General features: G+C 49.8%; 1 protein-coding gene across 6 annotated transcripts in view; it reads right to left on the bottom strand.

The window, feature by feature from the left end:
- CPNE2 (copine 2) overlaps positions 1-14,156 on the bottom strand; it is a 44,875-nt gene that overhangs the window by 19,109 nt on the left and 11,610 nt on the right. For all 6 annotated transcript variants that reach the window (XM_042027222.1, XM_042027226.1, XM_042027224.1 and 3 more), the window contains exons 3-5: positions 8,561-8,740; positions 5,430-5,504; positions 2,658-2,729 (exon numbers count right to left, since the gene is read on the bottom strand). In XM_042027222.1, the coding sequence (XP_041883156.1) occupies positions 2,658-2,729; positions 5,430-5,504; positions 8,561-8,740 (327 nt within the window). The remainder of the gene's footprint in view (positions 1-2,657; positions 2,730-5,429; positions 5,505-8,560; positions 8,741-14,156) is intronic.

The raw sequence follows: 14,156 nt of genomic DNA, 5'->3' as shown, positions 1-14,156 counted from the left end.
GGGGATGCAAGGCGCTGTGCATGGAGGAGGGGGAAACATGGACACTCCAGGATCGCCTGTCCACAACCAGCCCAGGAGATGGCAGCTGGGATGCACATGGGTTCTAGCGATGTCCCAGCAGAAAATCTGTCAACATTTCTATCTAAACCCTGTTTCTGAAGCCAGACAGAAAAGTAAATCGCTGCAAAGTGTTTTGGCTTGGGGAAACTACAACCTGCTTCAGTCAAAATTCTTCTGCAGAGAAGCAGACCACAAAGGCTCACAGGGATGCTCCCTGGTGAGATGAGGTTATTTTTTTCCTACCCTTTTTCACACGTTTGTAAGTTAGAAACACAAGCCATTCCTTCTGCAGCATTATGGTTATAGCACAGCTCTGATCCTGCTCACCCACCACCTGGATTTGGCACTTTCAGGCTTCATAGATGGATTAAAGAACCAGGGGTGGGTACCTGACCCTGCCTGTGCTCACTTAACCTCCAACCCAATGCAGCTTCATCAGCACCAGCCCAGCGTGGGCTGGTGGAGGCAGCAGCTCCGAGGGCAGCGGGGAGCTTTGAAGGATGCCTGCTGCCATCCCACATGGATCAGCCTGGCTTGCAAGTCTGGTCAGCCTTGTTCTGTTCAAAGCAGAGTAGGAGATGCCTCCAAGCCACAAGATTGTGGGCTGCTATTTTAAAACATCAAACCCACACACATCTCACCCCTGCAAACCTGGCGGGAAATGGACACTGAGCAACCAAAGAAGCTCAGCAGACCAGATCGATCTGCAAATTGGTCCAGGAATCTAAATGATCCAAACTGGTTTTTACATACCATGGAGAAGGAGGGCAGAGCTGGCACTTCCAGCAGATACAGCTTCCTAAATCACAGCCTTCAGCAGCAGTCCTGGCTCACAGCACTTGCTGTCCCCCAGCCATGCTGAAGCATCACTGCCCTCCTGCTGTCCCCACTACTGTGGTGGCACAGACAGCTCTGGGCTTCACATGGCTGGTCCCAGGTGGAAGTACCTCCTCTTCTGCAAGACACTTTATCTTTCAACAACTCTCCCAAGAACTGATCTGACATAAGGTACAAGAGCCTCAGGCTGAATCTGCTGCTGACATGCTCCTGCCTTGCAGCTTCAACATTTAAATCAAGGTAGTGAGCTGCAGGTGGAGGGAATGGACATGTGATGGGGAGGAGGCCCTGCCTGCAGCCTCAGAGAGCTCCCAGCCTCAGGGTAGCCACAGCAGAAGGAGCTGCTTGGGGCTGAGCACAGCTCCAGGAAGCGTTTGTGGCACAGCTGCCAGTAAGGGATGCCCACAGTTTCAGCTCGGTGTGTGCACCAAAGATGATCCCATGACCCCACCACAAAATCCTGTGAGATCCAATCCCTTTCTATAATGTCTGAGCCTCTAGCCATGCTCCCCAGCTCTGTGCTGTGTGGTACAGGATGCTATAACTCCCCAGGCTGCAACCTTAGCCTTGGTTTTCTTTTGTTTATTCAATTTTTCACTGTCTTTCCTAAGCTTAAACAAGTTTTAACCAGCTCCCACAGCTGCATTTCACCCATAACCAAAAATGATTCAAAAATACTGTTTTCCATTCAATTTCCTTGTTCAAGGGCCATTTTAATTTGCATGAGGTGACCTGAGCATCCTTTGCTCAGGAGCAGGACTTTGAGCACTGCAACTCTGTCCTGCAGTATGGGAACTGGCAAAGAAACCTTGTTAGTTCTTGGTGACAGCAGGCAGTCACTGAGCACAATCTTTCTGCTGACACCTAGAGATGAAATGGAGCTGTTGTTATTTGTTACCTCTTAACAGGGGCATTTGGCTCCTTGCACTAGGCAAGGTAAGTAGAAGGGTGTGAAAACAGCCATTTCCAACAGGTGGGAAAAAGCACTCGGATAAACCAGATCTCTGTCCAGTTTGAACAATGGGACTGGATGAACCACATCTTCTGCCCCACCAAATACCCTTCTGCCTGACTGCTTGCTTTACCCTGTTTACAAAAAAACTGAGGGCCATCCTGCCAATAAAATAAGCTCTGGAGAGACTAGGAAGAAGGAAAAATAATATTCCCATTGATTGCTTAGCAACAGCACTGGTTCAAGAGGAATAGCTCTGGTTGCCTGGTAAGTAAGGTCAGAAGACGCTGTTCAGAGAGGCTCAGTGCTTCCTGTGCATCATATCCAAAGCTCATGTGTTACCTGCCCCTGTGAGATCCACACTTCTTCCCTGGAGAAGACAGACCCTACAGTTTGATACAGATGCAGATGTTTGCTCCCTTTCCAGAGGGGCTGAAGGCAACAAGCCAGGAGCTCTCAGCACACCTAAGATACGGAGTCAAAGGGCATCAAAACTTCCAGCTCTGTCAGGAGGCAATTCCAAAGAACTACCACTGAAGCAGATCTGCTGTCCCTGAGACATGCTGTTACACAGCTCCTGTGCCACACAGAATCCTTCCATCTCAAGACGTGTGATGAAGGAGGAAATACCATGACAATGGGGAAACTGAGGCGCAGCTGTACCCAGCAGCCAGCAGGTCTCACCCCGTTTCACCCTGATGCTTTCTCCAGTGGGACTGCTTTCTGTCACTGCTATACCCAAAGCAGGGTTCTTTAAATCCAAGGACAGAAGTTTAACATTGCATCCCCCAGACACAGCTCCACTCACCTTTTTATCCAGTTTTCTGCCAGCCATGCTCAGAGTAATCACCCTGTTATCTGAGAGCTCCTGGGCAGCTATCTGAAAGACAAGGGAAGGCTGCATTCATTTTCAGCACAAAAAACAAAGCTTCTGGTAAAAAACTCAACCCCTTTCTTGGGTGTCATGCTGGATTTGGTCCCACATGGCTTTTCTGCACCAGGACTCATTCAGGACCTGGAGAAGCCTCCAAGGACCAAGCCCAGAGGAAGGAGAAGCCATATAAACCCTTGCCAGCAAGATGTGCCACCTCATCCTCCACGTTCTGGGCTGGGAATGGCAAAAACAGTCATCCCATCCCTTAGGGGAGGTGCTGGTGGAACCCAGGACTTGAGCCATATCGCCACAAAACTACCTGATGACGCAGCTCCAAGGATGAATATTCCATGATTGCTCCTGAGGACCTGCAGCAGGCAGGAGCACAGCCCAGACCACTTCAGTTTAAGAGACTTTATTCACATGTGCTCTAGAAGGGCTTCAGCTGCCAACCCCCAGTGGGCCAGTTTTGTCTGGAATATGGTCTAATCAGTCTCTTGGTATTTTAAAGGAATGTTTATAACAAAACCCCACATTTTATTCACTTTTATTACAAGCCATTTTCTGAATCACTTGTCTTTTTTTTCCTTCCCAAGCATCTGCTCCCCACCTCTCCTTCCTCTTATCTCTTGGGGTGGGCTGAGCTGTTCCCCAGCATTCCCACCTGCCTCCTCCTTCTCCCAGGGCAGGAGCCAGCACCAGAACAGCCAGGAGCACAGCATGGACACTGTCCTTGTGCACAGTGTCCCAAGCATGGCTGGTTGCTGGCTCTCACAGGGGGCTGTCCTGCACTGAAGTTATGCAGTGTCATTACACCAAGGCTTTTAGAAAAACCTGCAGAACTCCAGGGGACAATTTTCTACAGAACGAGCAATCAGAGGGTTATTGGCACTTAGGAGAGCTGGGGAGCTGGCAGAGATGAGGAGGCAGAGATGCAGCTTTTGCATCTGCCTGGGCAGCTGGGTGAGGGGATGAGCCACAGGTCCTGGACAACCCCCCGGCCTCCCCAAGGCGGACACAACTCTTTGGTCCACAGAGGATCCATTCACTGCATAAAACCCCCAGTTTTCCCCTCTGCTCCATACAGAAGTTCCCTACTGCCATGCCATGGTATTACTTTTCTCTCCCACTTAGTCCCTGGTGGGTGTAAGCAGTCACCAAAACCAGCAGGAGGAAGAGGCGCTGTAGGGAGGCGGATGAAATTTGCCCTTTCTTGAGCCCCACAAAGCATACCTAGTTGGGGTCCAGCACTTTAGGGCTGGCTGTAGGCTGTAAAAGTCAGGCTGTGCAGACAAGCCAGGAATGTCCTTGTGCCACCCTGCCACAGGCTGCTGGTGGCATCTTCTCTTGGCCAGCACGGACAATGACAACATCCCCTCCGCTATGTCCAGAAGAGGTGTGCAGCAAGATTTTAGGACTGACTTCTACAAACATGGAGGTTTGCTTTGGGATCTTTTCTCTTCAAATCTAGGGACCCCACACAGTCCCATCCATTCAGCTGAGGTTCTTCTGCTGCATTCACCCGTGTGGCACCTCAGTTAAGAAAATGGATAGTTGGGCAAAACTGAAGGGAATGAGGGCAAGGAAGTCAGGCTTTGGCTCCAAACTCCCTGAAGCCTGCTCCTCCAGTGGTGTCCATAGCCTGTGCTCCAGCACCATGCCAAGCAGCAAGGAAAGGTGCCCACCACACATGACCCTGTTGCCATCACCTAGTCCAGGCCAGGGCAAAAAACCCCAGATCAGGAAATTTTATCTGTTGTGCAAAATGAAGCAGATGTCTCTGCCCCTTGGATGCTTCATGACACAGGACTTTCCTTTTTCTAAAGCATGTAACCTTTGAACTTGACTGGAAGCTTTTCCAGCTCTTCCCACTCAATCATTGGATGGGATGTAGAGAGCCTTGGGAATGGCCCCGCTTCTAAACCTCACTGCAGCTTTTCCCTCGCACTTAAAGACTAACTGCAGCAATTAAGAGAGAAAAATACATTCCTCTAAAGCGAACAGCAGTGGAGATGCACCAGGTCCCGGGCTTTTAAACCCCTCCAGTGCTTTTAAACCTGACAGAAGTTTAACTCCTTATTGGCCTTTCCTTCCACAACTTTGCAGCCCAGCTGCACATCTCACAAAACCCGTAACACAGTCGAGATCCAAAAAATGGGAGCTGTGGTAGAACAGAAACACACCTAAATTTAGTCTCTTCTTTTTTAAAAAAAAATCACTAAAGAGATCCGCAGCAGGAAGGCCACTGCCCGAAGGGGTCTGCATCAGACTCAGTGGCTGTTGCTATGAGAGTTGTTGCCATGGCACATCCTCATCCTACAAACAAAATCACCCATCCCTGGAACAGGAATGAGCCCTCTTACCTGCCACTGCACCAGGGAGATCTGAGCAGGCGCCTCGTACCAGATAACAAACAACAGCAGCATAGATTTACTTGGTACATCTCCAGACTGAGGTCTTTTTTATTTCTGAGACTGAAGCAGAAGTTGAAGACTCACAGTGCTAAGCACCAGACAGACACTGGGCAAGATTGTCCCTGTCCCAAATAAACCATCCTCCAAACAGACCAAAGTGGCCAGGAAAACAAGAAGTAAAGCAAAAAATATTCAAGAGATACACCCCAATCTCCTGGACCCTGTGCAAGTGTCCTGCATTGTCCCCACCCACCTTTACACAGTCAGAGATAACACAGAGGAGCAAACTTACCGTTATCATCCCCTTCCCAGCCGGCTTGCCATTCCCCAGAAGGAGAGTCCGTGTTATTTTCTTGCTGGAGACAATCTAGAGAAGCCAAAGACAATAAAGCCATTATAGCACAAGTGATCAAAAGCAGACTCATAAGCAACTGATCATTGCTCATGTTAATTAATTCAGATTAAGCATTCACAACAGTAGAAGAAAGGCACCAATATCCAGGGATGACCGTGAGAGTGGGAATATCACCACTGACAGCCCAGCCCTCGGGGTGCACAATGCAGAGAAGTGATGGCACAGGAGGCTGAAGCATTGCTGCCCACTGAACCCAGGGACCAGTGGAGGAGATCAGTGGGTCCTCACACAGACCGAGCTACTGCAATTTGTTCCCAGAAAAACCAGCACTCAATCTCTCAAACCCATTTTACATATTTCTAACATGACCCCTGCCAGCACCTGGCTTGCAGGACACGTTTCCATGGGTGGATCCTGATCACAAGCTGGATGCTCTCCCCCAGCATCATTCTGGACCCCCTGTGCAGGGTCAGCAGCCCCAAAGGCATGTTCTCCCCTCCACTTCTGGTTTGTAACAGGACAGACAGAATAAACTGGGAGATGAATTAAACCCTTGAGATTCTTCCCAGCTCAGTGAGTTTCAGTCTCCTTCAGATCTGAGGAACCTGTCGTTTTTCCTTATGAGGTGCAGACACCCACATGGAGATCCAGCAACCTGCTGGAACTACCTGTGCCCTGATCCCACATCTAGTGGGTCCCCTTCGAGACTAGATGAGCTTTAAAGGTCCCTTTCAACCCAAACCATTCTGTGATCCTGTGATTCCTGTAATTTCAAAGCAAAATGCCTTTCCATTTGTGAGGAGACAGCCAAGTCCCAGAGCTTTTGATCGACAGGAATCACCAGCCAGTGTAACCAGATCTCTGTGCCACACTGTGTACAGGCAGGACAAACCTCCTCACAATCCTAGCAGGAATCATGGACACCCTCCAGCCTGGAGTCTAATCCCTGCTACATTTCCTTTGGCCACAGAGGTCATTACAGGCCTGGGAATGATCCAACTGTCCTTTTAAATCCTACTACAGCCCTCATTAGCTGCACTAAGCAATCCAGCTAATCTGACAGAGCTCCGATGCAAACTCAGAACTGAAAAGTCAGATTCTTACTGGGCAGTTGCTGCTGCCCACAGCTGCCCTCCTCTTCTGAGACCTTATGGAAACATCTCACCAGGCAAACTCCAGCTATCAGGAAACCCAGAGCAGGAAACCCACAGCAGGGTGGCTGAACCCACAAGCCCCCATCCGCTTCGCTTCACCCCTCTCCTCATCCTTGCACTCGTGCCACCTCTCTAGTCCACCTCTGCTCTACGACTGGGCTGTGCTGCAAGCCCATGCTGGCCACAGGGAAAGAAGGCTAACAGGATTTCAAGGAAAAAAGGGAAATGAAAAGATTCCTCCATTCCAAGCTGGTGTCTTGTTGTGGACTAAAAGTCACCAAGAAGCTGACATGGGAACTGCTGCAAAAACTGGGCACAGGTCAAGTTCTCTTTTGCAGAGTGAAAATACTGGTGCAAGGTTGCAGAGTTCCAAGCTATCTTCTTTCTGACAGACTAAGCCTACCAGCTGTGCCCAAAGACACAGCAGACAGCGATGCCACCATGACAAAACCATCAGCTGTTCTGAGAGATCCCCCGGATGTGAGACCTGCCAACAGCTGCCCATCGCTGGCATTACCACAACCCAGGAGGGTCTGTCCAGGCTCATCTCTGATATAATCACCTTCCCAAGCACCAGAAGGGTTGAGATCATCTGGGAAACCCAACAAGCAGGAGGAGATGGTTCAGACACTTCCACCTGCCTCCCCACTGCATATGGATAATGTTCTTCTCCAACATGGGCCCGCAGAGCCTTGGACTGCTGCAGAGCCACATTCACGAACAGCAAGGTTTCAGTTCTGTTTCCTTCTGTCCGTGAATCCTCTGCTTGCAGCTTCCACCAAGGCCATGACCTTCACAAGCAGCCCTTGCTGATCTACCCCACACTGGAGCTGGATGTGTAACTAACAGCAGAATGAATGGTAAAGGATAGGTTTGGGCTGAACCACTGAACACAGGCCAGAGCTATTGCCTGCACTGTCTCTTAACTTCTGCAGGAGCAGAATTAGGTCATCACAGAGCACTTCCAAAACTCCAGCCTTTAAACTCCAAACTCTGTAAATGTCAGTGCTCTTCCATCACGTCAAGCTCTTGAGCTGGCAGTGGTAAAGTCCCTGGTCCTGCCTGCCATGCTGCAGTCTGTGTAACAAAGCAATTGTGTTCATGAGCCTCTCTGAGCACCCTGGGCTGGCTCCCCAGGCTGACCCATCTATTACAGTCCCTCCTTCCTCCCCATCCCAGCACTGAGCACAACACAAGCAGTTTCTCCCAGCCTCTGCATTTGTGCTAGGTACCACAGCAGCGCTCAGCTGCCAGATGCTGCAAAAAGATGGAAAAAATCCTCCTCATTCCCTGCTTCTGAGCCAGAGGACAAAGACATTTGGAGAATGTAGCTGCCAGCTTCTAACAGGGTCTGGGCTCATGAATGAAAAGACCTTCCAAAACTTATAAAATGCCTTGTGTCCCGAAAGCTTTTCCACAGGAAAAGCAGAAGACACATTCCAGCACCAACATGCTCAGGCAGGAGGGATGTTTTACTACACAACAACAATGGACAAAACTGTCAGAAAGAGAAAAACCAAACTGAGATAGAAAGGCAGACTAACTTTTGTCATGATAATATCTGGAAGTTTAAATATCTGGAAGTTTCCCAAGCCCAAATCCAACTGGTCATCAGGGTCCTTACTATAACCCATGGTGTGATAGAGATACTTCCAAAAGCCCCCAGCTGATGCCTCTTTGCCAGCACCAGAAGAGACCCACACTGTGATTACCTTAGACTTGAACAAATAGAGAGTGGCCCTGATGTGGAACAGTTCAACCTCAATAGCTGAAGTGTGACAAGTGAATTAAATCTGTATTTCCAGGAAGGAGCCAGAAAACTTTGCACGAGGTAAGAAGAGCAGCTGCAATCTCCCCACATCGCTCTGGGTGATGAGTTTCAGGGTCCCTTTGCTGCAGGGACCTCAGACTCACCGTGCCCAGAGTGCAGGAGTACTCGCCCAAGAAGTCATGCTCATACAGCTGCGTGCTTGACTTGTCCTGGTCAAACAGGGCAAACTTGAGCTTCTGCACTTCTTCAAAGTGGTAGTCAATGATGAACTTCTTGGCAAAAGCTGGGTTGAGGTTGTTCACAGCTGTCTCTGTCCGGTCCAGCTGCAAAGAAAAAGAGGCATTTAGGCAAGTGCATCACAGCTTTGTAACTGAAACTGAATTCAGCCAGAGCCACCCAGAAACCCAGTGGTGACCATCAGAACGAGCAGGCCAGGCCCTCAGCAGTGCTGTCCCTGAACACAGGCTGTGACACCCAGCTGCACAAGCTGGGACCCATCTAAACACACAATGGCACGTCATGCAGAGCTGCCTCCCGAGGATGGGTACACAGGGCTGGGCAACCCACCCCATCCAACAGCCAGGATGGAAGCACTCACCCAGCCAGGGTTTGGCAGGGATTTGAGGATTACTGAAGCCAGAATTGCTTCATTTGCTTCTAAGTCCTGTTCTCCCAGGAGCTGAGGCTCTCACACACCTCTGATCCTCAACCAGACCCTCACAGCTCTAGTGCCAAACTGGTTTCTTCCAGGTTGTGCAGCCAGCAACAAGGACAAGCAAAACAAGAAGTGTGATGAGCCGGAACACAACTCTCTAGCATTTCGCTCTAGACGTCAAACCAAAACATCCATGTGGTTTCTTCTTTGTTGGCCTTCCACAGAAAAAAAGATAAAAAACCATCACTGCAGTCCCTTTTTCATAGATTTCATCAAGCATTACTAGAAACAAGAGGCAGGGAGGGCTCAGAGACAAAACTTCAATAGGCGTTGTCACTCCGAGCTATTGGGAGCAGGCTGGAAGCAGTGATGTCCCTGATGAACTGGAAGGGCAGGCACAGAGAGGATGATGGAAACTGGAAGGCATGGGGGGAACTCGCTGTCAGAGGGGAAGCACCACGGCTCTCTGCAGCATCCCACGGCCAAGAGCAGTGATAAGAGCAGAGGAAACTTGGCAGACAGCTGATGGAAGTGTGGGTTTACAACACTGCGTGGCACAGGTGGACAGAAAGCCTTGTGTGAGCCAAAAAAAACCAAATCCTGAGGGCAGTCATGACAGAGATCCCAGAATGCTGCCCTCCAGTAATGGAATGGTCCTCCAAAACCCCGTAACTCACACTGCAGGAGGGCTGGGAAGGGTGGCAGCACCAGCTGGGATCCTGTCATGAGCTTGCACAAATTCCCATGGTTTTGGCCAAAGTGTTAGAAACTGGGAAAACTGGGACACTGAGCCTGAGAAAAGCTGGTCTATTTACTTCCAGAAGTCATTGGGCAAGGAGAGTCTGAATTCTAATGTCAGGACCCATATTCCTCCCCAGACACCCTGAAAGGCATAAGACCAGCACAAGTTTAGAGCCCAACATACAAAATACCCTTATGAAGCTACAAGGGGCAGGAAGGGCCTGGGCAGCAGAGCCTGAGAGCTGAACAAGAAACACCCACAGCTGGGGGGAAAAATCCTCCAGCATGCAAAGCAAGCAGGAGCTTTGTTAGGAGAGCAACAGTTGGTATCATACTGATACCAGTGTTCAGCCCAGAGAAGATAAGGCTCTGGGGAGACCTCTGAGAATCTTCCAGCATGTAAAGGGGTCCAAGAGATCTGGAGAGGGAATTTGGACAAAGGTCTGGAGTGACAGGACAAGGGGGAATGGCTTCAAACTGACAAAGGGCAGGTTTAGATTAGATATTCTGAAGAAATTCTTGCCTGTGAAGGTGGTGAGTCACTGGCACAGGTTGTCCAGAGAAGTTGTGGTTGCCTCATCCCTGGAAGTGTTCAAGGCCGGGTTGGATGCGACTCTGAGTAACCTGGTCCAGTGGAAGCTGTCATGACAGCACTGGCATTTTGCCACATCACCCTGTTATCCCAGGATATGGTAACATGGACTATTAAAACAAGGAAACACAGGCACTGTCCAGTGTGATTTTATCAAAAGCTGCTGCCCTCAGTGTCTGGAAAGACCATCCCATCTCTCTGTGGGACAGCATGAAGCCTCTGGCCATGCTGATGCCTTAAGAGGCCTCCTAGAAACAGAGACTAGACAGGAATAAAGGAATAAAAGTAGGTATTTATTTGAAAAGCCTTCAAAGGTACCCCTGGGGAGCCAGAGGCTATTGCCAAGATGAACCCCAAGATGGACAACAGGTCACGAGTTCTTCACACTTTTATAGGTTTGGTTCATTTGCATATCAGGGTTAATTCTCCAATTAAAGCTTCAGTTTAATCATGTAATTTCCCCTCCAGCTGCCCCCCTTAGAGGCTCTTTGGTTTATACTAGGACGGTCTGAGTGTCCTTGGAGAGCAGGCCCGGAGAGGCTTTGTTATGTCTACCTAGCATGAGAGAGCAGAAATTAACAGGCTACAAGAAACTTCAGAGTTAACACTAAGCAGTATAGAATTTGAAAAATATAAACATTAAAACCTAAGGCATCAATGCCATGGCCCTGTTTGGCATTCCACCGTGTCTTGCAGCCAGGACACCCAGTCCTGGGCAAGGCTGAGCTGCCTGTGCATCCCAGATCCCAGGGCAAGACCTCTCTGGAAAGCAGCCCCTGTGCTGGCATCTCTGGGCAGCACCAGGCTGTGGGATGGTGGGATGTCTGCCAGAGCTACTGAGCCAGGAATAAGCAGAGCAGGAAAAAGCCTCCAAAAAAAAACCAAAAAAAAAAAAAAAGCAAGCAAACACATACCTTAGTCCCAAAGAAACTAATTCAGCACAGAAGGCAGGTTTTGGGGGGGCTCAGTGGAAATGTGGTGAGTTTGCTATATATACACCCAACGATCGCAGGGTTTTTTTGAAATTGCTCGCTTAGTCTGTCTTAATTGCCAAGAAACGACTAAAGTAAATGCTGTCTTCCCAGAATAGCCACCTGCTGCACTCCGGGGAATCAAACCCATCAACACCAGTGGGCTGTGAGCTGGCCAGGGCCACACAGCTTCACACAGATCCTCCCCTCTCTGCTGCCATCCCGTACCGAAGGAGCCAAGCATCTGCTCAGGGATGCTGTGGACCAGGAGCAGAGGGCATCCACAGCTCTGCTTTATTTCAGCAGCACGATGCACACAAACCCCCCTTCAGGCCCAGGACAGGAGACTGCACAGGCAGCAGAGATGGACTTCAGGTCTTTCCATGTTCTTTGAACTACTGGAAGCCAGGGACCAAGGGAAACCAGTCCTTTCACACCCAGACCCCAGTCTGAAGGAGATAACATGAGGTCCCATCTCCAACTCCATTCTGGAAGAGGTGGCTGAAGGAAGGGTATGAAAACTCCAGCCAGCTTGAGGTAACCTTGGGAGTGATGGGGCTTCTTCAACACCCAGATTCAACAGTTCTATCTCCTGCCTACTGCCAGTGTGAAGCACAACAATATCCCAAACCCCAGTTGACAGCTGCACAAGGTTTGATCTTTGGTTTGGTGAGCACAAGTCACCTTGCTGGTGACCATCACAGACGAGGCCTCTTCACACACCATCCCTCACCTGCCATCAGCTCCTGCCATCCCCTCCACCTCAGTGTTTATGGATCTTCAGTCCCTGCAAAGAACAGAGGTGCCTTCGCCACACAAAAGCAGAAAAGCACAAGGGTTTTTAAGAGGCAGCCAGGCTAATTAAAGAAATCTGTTTGGATAAGAGCCTCAAAGGGCCACAAAGACAATTAGAGGGATGGAGTGCCTCTCCTGTGAGAAAAGGCTGAGAGCCTTGGGATTGTTCAGCCTGGACGACAGAAGGCTCAGGGGAGACCTTAGAATACCTGAAAGGGCTAGAAGAGAGCTGGAGAGGTACTTTGGACAAGGGCATGGAGTGACAGGGCAAGGGGGAATGGCTTCACACTGACAGAGGGCAGGGTTAGGTTAGATATTTGGAAGAAATTCTTCCCTGTGAGGGTGGTGAGGCCCTGGCACAGGTTGTCCAGAGAAGCTGTGGCTGCCCCATCCCTGGAAATGTTCAAGGCCAGGTTGGATGTGGCTTCAAGCAAGGGCCATGGCGGGGGGGTAGGAACGAGGTGATCTTTAAGGTCCCTTCCAACAGAAACCACTCCACGATTCCATGATTCTGCAAATCAAGCACAAAACCGGGAAATCATCTCCAGCAATTGTCCTTGTGTTCAGTGAATGCAGCTGGAGAGTCTTCCAGTGTTCAAACAGAGGTTGGCTGGAGACCTTCAAGCATCCCCAGCACATGGAGCTGCCTCATGCTCCAACACAGGGAGATGGTGTCTGAAGTGTCAGGGGAAGTTCATGCTGAAGGTGCAGGATAGCCTGGATGACTCAGGGGCACAAAGGCAGCTACAGGGCTGAGTCATGTGTCCCATGTCCCTGTTCCTGGTGCCACAGGTCAACTCTTTCATGGCTTCTGTGAGATGACATCACCAGGCAGAACATTTACACATCAACCATCTTCACTTCCCAGCCTGTGGTTTATTGTCCCTCCCTCCCCCATCCCCCACCCCTCCAAGGCTGATTCACAGAGATTTTTTAATTCCTATTAAGCTCAGAGAGACAAATAATTGTATTTGGGAACAAATGTGACAGCTAGAAAGAACAGCGAGCAGAAATCTTCCTGCTGGCATCAGCTGGTGCCACAGCTCCACCATCCAGCTCAGAACCAGCACCAGGGCTGGTGCCAGAGGAGGAGACCCACCATCCAAACCAGGTCCAAAGCTTGGGACGTGTCCCTAATCTGGTGTGGAGGACCAAGGGGCAGTGGGGTGGGACGGGTTCACACCAATGAACTTATTCTGTCCTCATCCATCCCCTACACTTCAGCTGTGTTATTAAGGCCATAACTTTCAGACAGGAGAGGTTCATCTTAGGGCAAGGGGCATGTCTGTGTGGCCAAAATCCACGCAGAGCAATGGAGTAGCTCTGAACCACATAGCATGAGTTGCCAAAAGTCCATCAAACATCCCATTCAGCGAGGCTTGCAAGGGCAATCCCACCTCTCCTGACCCTGCCCGGCACCCAGCCACGACCCAAACCCACACACCACCCCTGCCACGTGGGAATGCTGGGGGATCTCGATCCCAACGGTGTCCCTGAGGTGCTACTGACCAGAGCCAGTTCACACCAACACCCCTTGCCAGCCCATTCCACCTCTGCTGACACCATGGCAGCAGAGCACTTGAGCAAGCTGCCACCCAAGGTTCACATCCAGTGCCTACCATGCCAATTAAAAATAAGCTAAAAATAGCAGAGGAAAAGAAAAAAAAAAAACTAAAAGCACCACATGTTTGTATTGCAAAGGAAGCTTCAGGATCAAAACTGCTGGACTGAGACATTACTGACAGAAATAGAAATTCCTGAAAAGCAGAATTAGGTCAGAGACGACACCTATCAAGGTTGAAAAGCTCATTAGTCTCATCCAGACTTTGAAAAAAGTTAATTGCAGACCATGGCAAGGTGAGGTTTTCCCCTGAATGTGAGATCAGCTGCTGGACACTTGAGGTGGTGCTGGTGATTCACTGGCTCCTTGGCCAAGTACCTGAAAAAACGAGACCACCTAATTTCCCTGGAACTGGGAAAATTTT

Source organism: Corvus kubaryi, unplaced genomic scaffold (genome assembly GCF_017639235.1).
Source record: "Corvus kubaryi isolate FWS band 111438036 unplaced genomic scaffold, C.kubaryi_AGA036_p1.0 37300, whole genome shotgun sequence".
In the NCBI taxonomy this organism is placed as follows: Eukaryota; Metazoa; Chordata; class Aves; order Passeriformes; family Corvidae; genus Corvus; species Corvus kubaryi.
Note: the sequence above shows the minus strand (reverse complement) of the source record. Positions and strands in the feature narration are given on the sequence as shown.